This window comes from Mustela putorius, unplaced genomic scaffold (genome assembly GCF_011764305.1).
Source record: "Mustela putorius furo isolate JIRA1106 unplaced genomic scaffold, ASM1176430v1.1 tig00000450_pilon_pilon_pilon, whole genome shotgun sequence".
Classification (NCBI taxonomy): Eukaryota; Metazoa; Chordata; class Mammalia; order Carnivora; family Mustelidae; genus Mustela; species Mustela putorius.
This window is the reverse complement of record NW_025421385.1, coordinates 14,204,404-14,217,082: the sequence shown is the minus strand read 5'-3', so window position 1 is coordinate 14,217,082 and position 12,679 is coordinate 14,204,404. Positions and strand designations below refer to the sequence as shown.

At 42.5% G+C, this 12,679-nt stretch overlaps 1 protein-coding gene across 16 annotated transcripts in view; it reads right to left on the bottom strand.

Moving 5' to 3' along the window:
- Positions 1–12,679, bottom strand: part of SYNE1 (spectrin repeat containing nuclear envelope protein 1) — a 464,420-nt gene that overhangs the window by 212,128 nt on the left and 239,613 nt on the right. For 15 of the 16 annotated variants that reach the window (XM_013056743.2, XM_013056751.2, XM_013056755.2 and 12 more), the window contains 7 exons: positions 12,388–12,565; positions 11,798–11,980; positions 7,284–7,427; positions 6,797–6,952; positions 5,129–5,293; positions 3,466–3,638; positions 1,920–2,073 (listed from right to left, as the gene is read on the bottom strand). In XM_013056743.2, the coding sequence (XP_012912197.1) occupies positions 1,920–2,073; positions 3,466–3,638; positions 5,129–5,293; positions 6,797–6,952; positions 7,284–7,427; positions 11,798–11,980; positions 12,388–12,565 (1,153 nt within the window). The remainder of the gene's footprint in view (positions 1–1,919; positions 2,074–3,465; positions 3,639–5,128; positions 5,294–6,796; positions 6,953–7,283; positions 7,428–11,797; positions 11,981–12,387; positions 12,566–12,679) is intronic. The other variant, XM_013056756.2, reaches the window with a different exon arrangement.

Below are 12,679 nucleotides of genomic sequence, written 5' to 3'. Positions count from 1 at the left end.
ACGTGGCGACGCGTGGCCAGGGTCCTGCCGCTCAGCCAGCACACCTCTTTATTCTCTGTTCCAGCAACATGTGGCCCTTCTTTTAAGTTCCCTTCTTGAGCCAGACTCTCTCCCTCCTCAGGACACGCTGATTACTGCATTTGGACTGCTCTTTTCCCACCACCTCCCCAGAATAATTTCTCTGCATGACATTCCTTTGGGCATGGTCTAAACTCTGCTGTTTCAGAGAGACTTTTCTGTCCCTTCCTTGACCCCAAGCAATCTGCATTAGCTCTGTGCACATTCCCCTTTCACAGCTTTCTTTCTTCAGAGCACCTATCCCCAGTTATAATTCTTGATCGGTTCATGCACTCGGAAGAATGTTTAATTCCCCACCAGAACACAGTCCTCTGTTTTATTCACCTAGAATTGAGCATGACGCCTGCATGTAGCAAGCCCTCAATCAGTATTTATTGAATAGATGAATAATTTAATTAATTAGGAAATAAATCATTACTACAATACAATTACAAGGTAGATAACTATGATTAAATTAATTTTCAGATGCATAAATGAAAACCTAAAATGTTAAGAGACTTGGCATAGGTCCCATAAGGCAATTTAGTCATTCAAGTTACTTTTATTCAGCATTTTCTCTGTGTCAGAGAGTCAAATGGTAGGGTCCAAAAAAAAAAAAAAAAAAATTAAGCACCTTTATCCGCTAGGGGAGAGAGAGATGTAAGCATATATTTAATATAATGGATAGAGAGATATGAAGAACAGAGAACAGAAGAACTAAGTAAGCTTAGGGTGGTGGTATCATAGCAAAGACTTCTGTCTGTTCAGAAAGGTGAGTGCAAAGTTGCCGGCTGTGGAAGCAGAGCTAGGTCATTACCGCAGAGGCATGGACTCTTTGTTCCATTGCGAGTGGCCTTTTCAGGAAACACAGTAAGGCTGAAGCCATGGGTGGAAGGAGCGCCGGAGAGTGAAGGAAAGGAGGGTGACAAAGGAGATGGTGACAATGCTTACAGACTAGGTGGGGAAGACTGGTCGGATACCATAGACAATCCCTGAGGCAGGAGAGTGAGGCATCCACCTTTATATGAAGATAACAGTAGATGGAGACAAGAGACAAGCAGTTCGGAGTCTGCTGCAAATCAGGAAAAGAAGGACGGATTGTGGTCAGGAGACATTTCTGAGATGAAATCAGCTGGACCTAATGCCTCATTTGAAGCAGGGAAGAGAGAGAAGGAGCTGCAGATGATAAAGTTTCTAATTTAGGATATTCAGCACAGGATGACACAGATGAACTCAGAATGAGAATATCAGAAGTTGAAGGAATTGGGGGCAGAAGTAGTACGCACTGCTTAGGGTGTGATGAGGCTGAGGTAGAACAGATCCTCCCAAAAATAGGCACAGGAGTAAGGACATAAATCAAAGGTCTCCAGAATTTTTTGTTTGATCACCACTATGAACAAAAGAACTCAGTTACATTTCCCTAATATCTATCTACCTATCTATCTATCATCTTTCTTTCTATCTACCTACTTATCATCTATTTTAAAAATATACGTAGCACTATACTAACATAAGCATTAAGAAAATGTACAAAAGTACAAAAGATGTCATAAACACAAAGCATTTTTACTTCCTAATGATGATCAGCATAAAGATATTGAAAGATATTACAAGTTGCCAAATTTTAAACATATCACAGAACATCTATGCAGTTTTCCTGGAAAAGAAGATTTTTGCTCACTAATAAAATAGTCACAAATAAAAGTCAGGTTTAAGAAGCCATTAGAAATTGCAGTAAAAGCCCCAAATACTGTTTACCGACGTATACAGCCCTAGCATCCAGGTAGTCCCACTTTTACGTAACCCTGGCATTCTGAAGAAGCCTGCCAGAGGGCAAAGGGCATCTGAAATCCAGCTCCCACCTTGGCTTTCCCCAGAGCAGTGGTTTTCTCGCGCAGCTCCGCGTACTGCCTTTCGGATTCATTGAGGCCGGCTTCCACACTGTCCATCCAGCTGGAAAACTGCCGAACGTCATCCTGATAACTTGTCCACTTAGAAAGAGCTCCTTCGAGTTGACTGAAAGGTATGCAAAAGGGCAATAATCTACATTGAGAAGCCATAAATGTCCAGTCTGTCCAATCTCTACCTGCACCTGCTCTGTCCACGGCGTCAGCAGTGAGCCCGCAGATGAGGACCGCGGCCGGCTGGGAGGGGCGCAATGACCGGGGCTTATCGAATCTGAGTCTGGGTCCCGGGCAAGTATGACCCCCGGAAGCAAAGGACAGTGAAGCCGAGGCTGGCAGGGGGAATAGTGGGACTGGACATAAAACTCAGAAGCCATAAGCAGGTCGCCTGAGACCCTGGGAGAGGCGTGAGGGCAAAACTGGGAGAGACCCACTGTCTGAGGCTTTTCTGGAGCCAAGACCCTACAGAGGAAGCGAAGCAACACTTGACTCCATCAAGTTGCGCAGGACATCCAGAGGAGAGCAAAAAGGAATAAATAAAAGACGGAAGCACCAAGCAAGAACACGCACGTAAGTACCTCGCATGAGATTTAAAAATCAGAAAATCACAATGGAAAAATAGGGTCACGTTTTCGGAACTGGTCTAACCTGATTACTTCCCTTCCAGATAAATCACGCACTCCTTCCCTCAACGTGGATGTTCGTTTTCCGACCCCATTAATCACATGTGCCTAATTTCACTCCCAGACTTTGGGCTGTTTGGTGGCAGAGGCTCCACCCACATTCCCGCTCCAAGCACACCCCCGCAGCACACACTGCCCACCGCCAGCCCCGCGCCCTCCTGGCCCAAGGGCATTCTCTGCTCACTGGTGCCTGCCTAACTTGAGGGCAACACAGGTGAGAAGTGCCAGGGATGGTGGCTCTCCCTGGGAGCGCTCTCCATCGCCCTCCGGACACTCGGGGGAACTTGTTTACAAACATTCTAGTTCCCCAGTCCTCGCTGGGGAACCCTGAGACCCTGTTCTTCACGGGCTCCCAGCATGGCCCGGCCGGATTCAGTTCCAGCTGTCCGCGGGCTGACCTGGTCAAGAACACTCCCTTGATCAGCAGCGGCCCTTCCTTCCTGGTCTCTCTCCTCCAGCCCCTACTGGTATTTCCCTGGGGTTACCTCCCAAGTAAACTACTTGGTTGAAATAATGTATCTTGAAGTGATGAAACCTTTACCTTGTGACTTTTAAAGCAATGAACACTAACAAAAAGAAACATGGAGTTATATTAAAACATAGGCATGGCAGGCCAACCTGAATGTAAGATTATACCTGTAAGTTTCTTTTGTTCTAATAAAAAGAGAGAGAGATAGAGAGAGAGAGAGAAAGGAAGGAGGAGAGAAAGGGAAGGAAGGAAAAGAAAGAAGGGAAGAAAACCCCAGGAGCAGTCTTCTACCGTGCTGTCATACTGATCTTTCGGTAATGGCTTGGCAGGAGCCGGCTTTTTTCCCCCTTACCTCTTACAGCGAATTGCTGCGGACGAAAGGGAAGCCCACATATCCTTCACACTCTGCAGCTGCTGCTGGAGAGCACGAATGCCTTCCGGAGAGGTATTCTGCAGGACAGACTCCCCTCTGGTCACTATCATTTTCATCTGGATCTCTTTTTCCTGTTTCACTGATAACAGAGCCTATAAGAGCCAATACAGAAGTCCTTTGTCATTTGCATGTTTAGTGTATCCGGCTTTAACTTTCCCAGCTCCTGAAGATAGTAGAATGACATACGATTGCATTGAGCCATGAATCTCTCGGGCTGCCTGGGTGGCAGCTGGGAGACTCATTTGCTGGTGAGTGTCAGTAACCAGTCCCCAGTCACCTGCCTGTCTCAGAGTGGACTTGGCTTTTCAGATCTCAGTTTTTCTCTGTATAATCCCTTCTTTCCACTGAAATTTTAATCCACAAGTTTTCTTTGTCTGCTCAACAGTCTTTTTTTTTTTTTTTTTTAAATAAGTTTCAGGGGTAGAGTTTAGTGGTTCGTCGGTTGCATACAGCACCCAGTGCTCACCATAGCTACTGGTTTTTGATAAGAGAAAAATCGACTACAACAGAATTCACGGATTTTCAAAGGTCACAGGATCAAGAGCTTTATAATATTAAGGTCTCTGGCACAAAAAGCCTAAAGACATATGTCAGTTGATATTGTATATTAATCTAGACATTTCAAGGTCTTCCCAGGCACTCTTGTTTTTCTATAGAAGAAGTTTGAATTCAAAGTTATAAAGCTGGTGTTACCGCTTAAAAAGCAAAGTTCCTCCCCCTCCCTAATCCGGATGCTGCCAGCATCTAGAGTCACTGTCAGCCCCGCACTGCCATCACTTTGTGTTGTGGCAAGAAGGAACTGCTAGCAATTGCTCCCACGCCATGCTGTTTTGTTTTCTTTGGCTTTGGCTTCTGCTGGTACCATTCTCAAATCTCAGTCTGAGTGTGAGGTTTTCTGAGAAAGCTCTGCAGAATCCCAACCAAGTCCCTCCTGCACACCCCACTCTTCCTCCCGTTTATCTGCAGCACCGTGAGCACTCGCCTCTCTGCTGTTACTGTCTTCTCCGGGTCAGCCTCCAGCCCCAGACCATGAAATCCTCGAGCACAATGACCACATTTCATTCATTTTTGAGTCCTTGAAATCAAGACAGAGGGCTAATCTCCGACAAGACGCCCAGCATACGACTGTCAGGCAAATGACTGCAGAATTTTATCACAAATGTGAAAGAGAACTAATATGCTGGGATAAGAGAAGAATTGACCAAGAATTGACCAGGATACAGGCAGACGAGTGAGTTTGACCAAGATGGGAAATATCTTGCTCTAAAAATATTTCATCAAAATATTTTCCAAGAATAAATGTTATCTATGATATCATTTGAAACTCACCTCTTACCTATATCAAACAAGTAACGACCCTGGGTTGCAATTTGAGTTTAATTTCTGTAAAGCATTTATGAGTGGACATGTCTGGGGTCAGATGACTCGGGGATGCTCTGCAAACAGGGTTGCACCCCCAGAGCCGTCTCAGAGTTGTTGCGGAAAGACTGTGACTTAATCACACGAGACAGACAGAGCTTTGAGACATTGTGAGAAAAACAACTTCTGGAAATTAGAGCCCATTTCTCTGTAAAGTGCACACCTCCAGCTTGAGCATCCTGCTGTCCAGCACACTCTTGTCGGATGTTGGGTGACAGTAGGACTCCAGCATGTGAACAGCGTCTGTCAGCCAGTCTTGTAGCTCTTTAATCCCGAGGGAGAACTGACTGTGCTCCGCAACAATTCTATCCAATCTCGACACTTTCTCCTGGAAAAGACAGAAATCATTTTCCAGCTGTGCATGACCACTCTACTGCCTACAGATGCTCCAGTCACAAAGCTAACCACTGGTTTCAAATAACAGCCATCAGGCATAGGTTTCTGAGCTGCACAGATACAATGCACGTCTGCATTGATCGGAGACGTGGGGAGCATCTTTGGAATAACTGCGTCAAAAGCAGAACAATTACGATGATAATTTACTGCCCCCCACTTTAAACACTGCTCTTTTTATGGCAACTGTGGGTTTTTTTTTTTTTTTTTGAATCAGCACAATTTCTTCCTAATGCCTCATTTGGAAGAGAATCAGAGTATTTTCTACCTTTCCCATACCGCATTTGGCTCAACCGATACCCTGTATCCGTATGACCTACCTTGTAGCCAGTTCTGAAACTATCAGAGATTTCTTAATAGCTCTAAATTTTAAAAATTGGGACCATAGATATGATTTTACTTATTAGTTAAAGGTTATATCTGACTCTAGTGAGGATTTTATGACTATGTTTCCAGCTCTTAAAGTATTCACAGATATATCTACTGATTTTGACATCTAGATAAATACAAAGGAATAAGACGTCCTTAATTCTTTCTAATTTCAGATATATGCCATTTTTTCTGAGGACAAATAAGAAGTAATTTATTCACAGGAAAAAAATGGGTGTGAACATAGACTATTTATAAACATAGACTATTTGAGGATCCAAATCAGCAGACCAGAAGCAAGTCCACAGCAAAACAGGTGAAGCTGTGTTAAAGCAGGTTCCCTACTTTCTATGATCTGAAATGCCGAAGACAAATCTACGGAACAAATGTTAGAAGCCACATAAAGCTTAAGGTAGTCCTGCCCAGAGAAGTTCGAGATGAGCCTGCCTTCTGCCTGTTGAATGCGCTAAGTTAGCTCACCAGGGTGCCCCATGTACTTTTTCCTAAGCTGCTAGAAAAGATACTTCATCAGTGATATAAATCATTGCTGATTTTGAGCTCTACTCCGGAATCCAAAATGAAACTCTCAATCAACACATTCTTGACAGCTATGATTTAAAAATGATCCCAAACTCATTATATTCAATCCAATAAGTTTAAACTGCTTTGAATTCACGTTTTTCTAAAATCATTCAATCTGAGATTGTTTAGATCCCAAACTCTGAATGTTGCCTTATGTTTACACTTTTGAGTCTTCAAGCTAAAAGCCTTGGGGAACACACCACCTCAGTATTGAAGAAGATATTTCCAATAGTAGAGATTGGAAGTCTCTTCAGTCTTTGAAACCACCCCTGCTTCTTTTCAGACAACCACACTACAGTGACGCAGCACAAAAGCACGACTCAGACTGGAAGGTTGGGAAGGACATTTACACACCTTATTCCTGACCCTGCGCACACCTTTGTACAACCCTAACGAGACTCCAGATCTGCGGCCTCAGTGCCACACACACACGCGCACATGCACACGCACACACACACGCACCCACGCAGCACATGGTGGGCGTTACCTTTGTTAAATTGCTTAGAGCTAGATACTGAGCAGACAGCTGCGACACTCTGTGCATAAAGCTCTTGCTGGCAGCTTGTCCTTCCCACAGCTGCTGAGCCTTCTCTCTTAGCCTGTTGAGCTGAGGCTCGTAGCAGTTTATTTCCTCAAGGACAGACTGAAAAGCACAAGCAAGTTACTAGTAAGAGGCTGGGGAAAAGCACATCGCGGACGAAGCTTTGGTCCAAACAACACGGAAATAAACACGGTGAGCGACGGGTGTGCCCCCGGCGGCTTTGTTATTTCCAGGCTACACGCGGCTTAGACTACAGGACGGAAACAGATCGCACCTCAAAGGAAAGCCAGAAAACATTAAAATCTGTTCAGAAATCGGGAAGGGGTACACTCCGTCTCCAGACAGCAGCACGTGACTCCAGGGGCCCGCCTGAATGCAAGGGGAACAGAGGATGGGGGTGAAGACGTGGCCAGAAGGCGGAGGGTGTCATTACCTGGAGCTTTTGCTGTTCCCTCCTCTTTGCCGGAAGATCATACAGGCGATTGCTGCTTTCCTGCACCAGCTTCTCCGTTTTGCTCAGCCAGTCCTGCACAGGCTCAGCACTTACTTCAAAGTCCTTCATTTGGATCTTTAGATTCTACGAGGTTTTAGATTACATTAGGGATTAAAAAAAAACTTAACACCAAGTGCAAAGACCTTCACTTGGCAATGAAAGCCCAGCACACACAGTCCGGCCACCTTGCCCTTTCCCCTCTTTCCTTGTTCCCGATGTGTAGGACATTCTAACTCTCACCCTAGCACCTGTATAATTTCTGAACATCCTTTTAGGCACAAGTTTTTCAACAAGGAGCTTTGGCCTCGTTACCCAGCCCACACCAGAGTTCACACCCACTCCTCAACTTCTGTCACATTTGCTGTTTATATCAGTCAGTATGTGCTTTTTAAAAAAAAAAAAAATTAAAATTTTTTAAAATTTAAAATTTTTTTTTAAATTTTATTTATTTGACAGACAGAGATCACAAGTAGGCAGAGAGGCAGGTAGAGAGAGAGGAGGAAGCAGGCTCCGTGTTGAGCAGAGAGCTCAATGTGGGGCTCGATCCTGAGCTGAAGGCAGAGGCTTTAACCCACTGAGCCACCCAGGTGCCCCCAGTATGTGTTTTTTCACAGACTGGGCAGGCTTGTGAGTTTTCGTCTCATGCAGACATGCCCTGTCTCCACACTAGCTTCTAAGCTCCACGAAGGGAGGGCCCATGGCACACCACTGGTACCTTGTAGAAATGTAAATGAATATTAACACTTTGTCAATTTTGATTAATTTATGGGACAAAAACTAGCATATGGTTTTTATATGTTTATTAGGATTTAATAATTAATTTCTTTATTTTAGGGGCGCCTGGGTGGCTCAGTGGGTTAAGCCGCTGCCTTCGGCTCAGGTCATGATCTCAGAGTCCTGGGATCGAGTCCCGCATCGGGCTCTCTGCTCGGCAGAGAGCCTGCTTCCCTCTCTCTCTCTCTGGCTGCCTCTCTGTGTACTTGTGATTTCTCTCTGTCAAATTAATAAATAAAATCTTTAAAAAAAAATTAATTTCTTTATTTTAATTTATACTGATACCCCCCGAAAAAACCCAAATAGTGTTCTCTGTTTGTTACATAAGAAGCTGTGATTACTTTCACAGATACTTTGTAGACATTAATAGCTGTAAAATGTATTTGATAAGGTTTTATACAGAGCCATTTAACTTTGGCAAAGGTGTCCGTATCCACTATTACTTATAAAAATGCCAAGCTGAAGAGAATTTGAAATTTATTTTACCATGTGAACAGACTAAAGGCTTTTAAACTTAAATTTAAACTTAAATTTAAATCAGAGCTTTATGGATTATCAAAGAAATAATCCACAAAGGTTAGCTGAAAAGCTAAGTGACAAGGGCTACAGGAGCCTGTGGGAGAACAGCTCACAGTTCCATCAGTATCTGACCCAGACTATCTACAATGTGGGAGAGTCACACCTGCCATGGTCCCCTCTTAGGGACATGGGTAGCTGTAGGAATGCTTTGGAAAACTTAGAGTGCTTCACAAATATAAGACACCAGGATAATTCCTAGAGCATTCTACTAAAATTTAAGCTTCACGAGGGCAGGGGTTCTCTTCTGTTGTATTATCTGCTATTATCTCCAGACCTTAGATTAGTCCTTGGGAGATGGAAGATGCTAAATAAATATTTGTTGAATAATCAAATAAATTCATAAATTCAAGGCGTTTCCATCATTCTGCTAGTGGATTCTCATGGGGCCCCCCAAGGACAAACTGGAGACCATTTTAAGGAATTTAGTTCTACAAAGAAATAGAGTTAAGGAGCAGAGCATTAGACATCCAAGGCAAGATAGTTGGGTTCCTTAGGTAAGGACTGAAGACAAAGGGTGTGAGCAGGGGGCCCCAGGAGCAGGAAGAAGAGCCTAATACTAAGTCAAACGACGCCTAACATTTCTCCTACGCTTCCCGTCTATAGGGCTGTAGAGACTTCCTATTAAATGTTTATTCTGCATGTGTTTCCAATTACTTCTCCCAAGGTTTCAATGACCACCTCTAACTCTTAAAACCCCACATTTACAGAACTGTATTTATGCAACACTTTAAGCCAGAAAGCCTGGGTTTGACCCCGTCGCCATCACTTACTAGCACTGAGAACTTGACAGATTATGTAATCACCTTTTGCCTTAATTTCCTCATCCTCGACACAGAAATAAGGGAGTTCGTACCTCCGAGAATAGTTATGAGGGTTACAGGCGCTGATGCATGTTCAGTGCTTACGCTGGTGCTGCTCTGCTCCATGTTCACTGGCCCTGCTGCTGGACGGCTACCCTCTCTGTTGGACCGCTACTCATGGTCGCTGCTACTTTCCTGGCATTACCTACTGAATATCTTCCAGGCCCATTTAACTGAACATCTATTATATGGAATTAATTTTTGCTATCCCCTCCAAAACTATTCACATCTCGGATAACAGCATCACCATTCAGGCCATCTTCCAAACTAGAAACTAGATTCACACTTAGCTTTTCCTTCTTCCCCATGCCCCTCAGTGAAATTAACTACCAAATCCTGTTGTGTCTTACCTTAGGGATAAATTCTCTTTCCATCATCATTTCCTTAATTCGGGCCCTCAACTCTCTCATCTCAACCATCATGAGAAGCTTTCTCTAGTCTCACAGCTTCCCCATTCTCATCCACACTATGTTCACAGTTGACACTCCAGCAAGTTTATCTCCAGCTTGAAGACCAGTAGGTTCCTCACTCAGCCTTTTTCAAGTAGGATTTTGAGAGAGAATTAAGCCCTAGTATTCTAAAGCATCCATTCTATGTAATGAATTAACCTCATTCCTATGCATGTATAACAGTACGGGTCATGTTACATCCTTGGAGAAATTGAGAACATAAACGTTGTTCAGGGGTTCAGATAAGAAAACCCTGATAAAAGTCAAGATCAGATTGCTTAGTATATAAGACATTTCCTATTTTTCCCTAATTCTCATTTCCAATCTTATTTTTTTTATTCCTCCCACAAAACTCCACGTGGATGTCAAATTTCTCAAAGTCTTCCATCGTTGACACTCACAACACCTGGCCTTGTATATGCAGATCTTTCTGGCTGAAACACAGGTCAGCTCTGGCAAATTCAAAGAATGTTAAGCCTTCAAGGATCAATTAAAATGACATCTTTCTTGTACCGTGCCTCAGTTTCTCCAAGTGGAGTTACTTGCATCGTTCTCTGAATGACTCCCATAACCTGAATGTATCTACATTACATTGCGATCATCTCTTTATATACTATACTCTCTAGAAAGTAAACTCCCTGAGGAAAGGGAAGAGACTAACCCTTTTGTATCCCTAACATAGTGGCTGGCACGTATTGTTTTCTATTTTATTCCTAATAGAAATGAAGGAAGGAGGGAAGGGAGAGAGGGAAGGAAGGAAAGAGAAAAAAGGGAAGGAAGGGAAGAAAGGCATAAAGGCAGGTGAATCCTCACCTGCCCATTCACTCCTGGACATCTCTTGGACCAGGTAATCATACAATCGACGCTAGATGTACTACCTTCAACAATCAATGCTTCAGCACTCAGGCCACATTACAGTAACTTAGATTTCTTTAAGATTATGAGTAAATTTCTAGGCAATGCACAATGGTTATCACTCTCTAGTAAATGGACGATGCCCGCCATGAGAGAACAGGGGCCATGACAAACAACAATCACAACAGTCTTGGGCTAAGGAAGAATTGAGGGAACATACGTTTTCTCTCTCCAGATATTAATTCTCTATTATTATTCTTTCCCATCCTGAATTAATTATGGTCATCATCAAATAAAGGATCTATTCTGCCAGGAAGTGTTGGGTGAAAGGGAAACAATTACTCTCCATGCCTCTAAATTTTCCTCTAAGAGAAGAGCTGATACACAAAACAGGTGATCTCACAAGAAAAAACAAACAGTTCCATCATGGCGGTAATTATGATTATAATAAATTCAACTTATGTTGTCTCTGGATAAAAGAAATTTGCATAACCATTGGCTCTTTGCATACTTAACTTCTAAAAGCCTACTGTTTGCTATCTGCATTAGTTGCCATATATTTTATCATCCATAGCATTTTGTAGTCTAACATGGATATTTCTGTTCATTCTCCTAGAACGACTTCCAGACTTGAGGGATTTCAAATGAATGACTAAGTGACATAGTTTAAGAGCAAAACCCAATCATTTCTGGTGGGATACTGCAAGCCTAGGATGACAGCCCCTACTAGGCAAGAGGCTCTCGAATTCCTCAGTGAGGTTCCTACTTCAAAAATCGAGCTGGTTCTTACAGTTGTCCGGTTACCCATTAGTATTCATAGAGGAATGACCAAAATCATTGGCAACCATATTTGGACATAAAGTCTGGTTTTAATGGACAACGATGACTACAACAACAAACCACAGAGAACTTATCCATGTGCCTGGCTATATTATACCTCTAAGGCAGATTCCTTCTGGTGGAGATTTGAATGAAAATTTTTCCAATCTTCTTTGGCGGTTGCAACTTTGGCCTGGATGCCCTCAGCTTTCTCTTTGGGCAACACAGTACTCAAAAGTTCTCCTTTCGACAGCATCGTGTTTAGCTTGTGCTGTCCATTTTCACTTTCTGACAAAAATTCCTACAAAGAAAATGGTTAAGATTAGACATAATAAAATGTTCTATGCTTTCAAATACATTGATTGTCTACTTATTTCTTGATACAAAGAGAATAAAGAAACCATTTTTATTGCATATATTAAATGACTAAGATATTGGGAATAATAATCTTATATACCTGATATGGTTATTGTGAAAATTAAATGAGAAAATCTGCTTAGGGTGCTCAGGAACAGTGCTTGTCATATATATGGACTTTTATTAGTTCCTACATCCCTATTAACATATAAAAATAGCCTGTTTTTGGGCAAATGGACTAGTTTCTCTTCACATGCAAAATTAATTGTTTCAGGCAGGGATTTATTTGAAATTTGAGTTTCTTAAGCACAAATTTAATATGCTTATAGAAAGATCTAGAGGAACTCTTACCTGTATTTTCTGAAGACTTGCTGAAACTTCACTAATATTTTGAGGTATATCAAAACATTTGGCAGTAGTGATTTTTGCATTAACCAACCACTGCTGGAAATCCTTGAAGGCTCTTCGAAATCGCTGCTGTAAAATCTGTTCTCTATTCTGACAGCCCTTGGATGCTTGCAAACAAAGACTAACACCAGGATTTGAAATGTTTAAAGGATGGGGAAAAATGATAAAAATATATATTAAAATAAAGTTTGATAGAATCAACAGTTCTTAGCGTATGCAGTCACATTTAGCAACG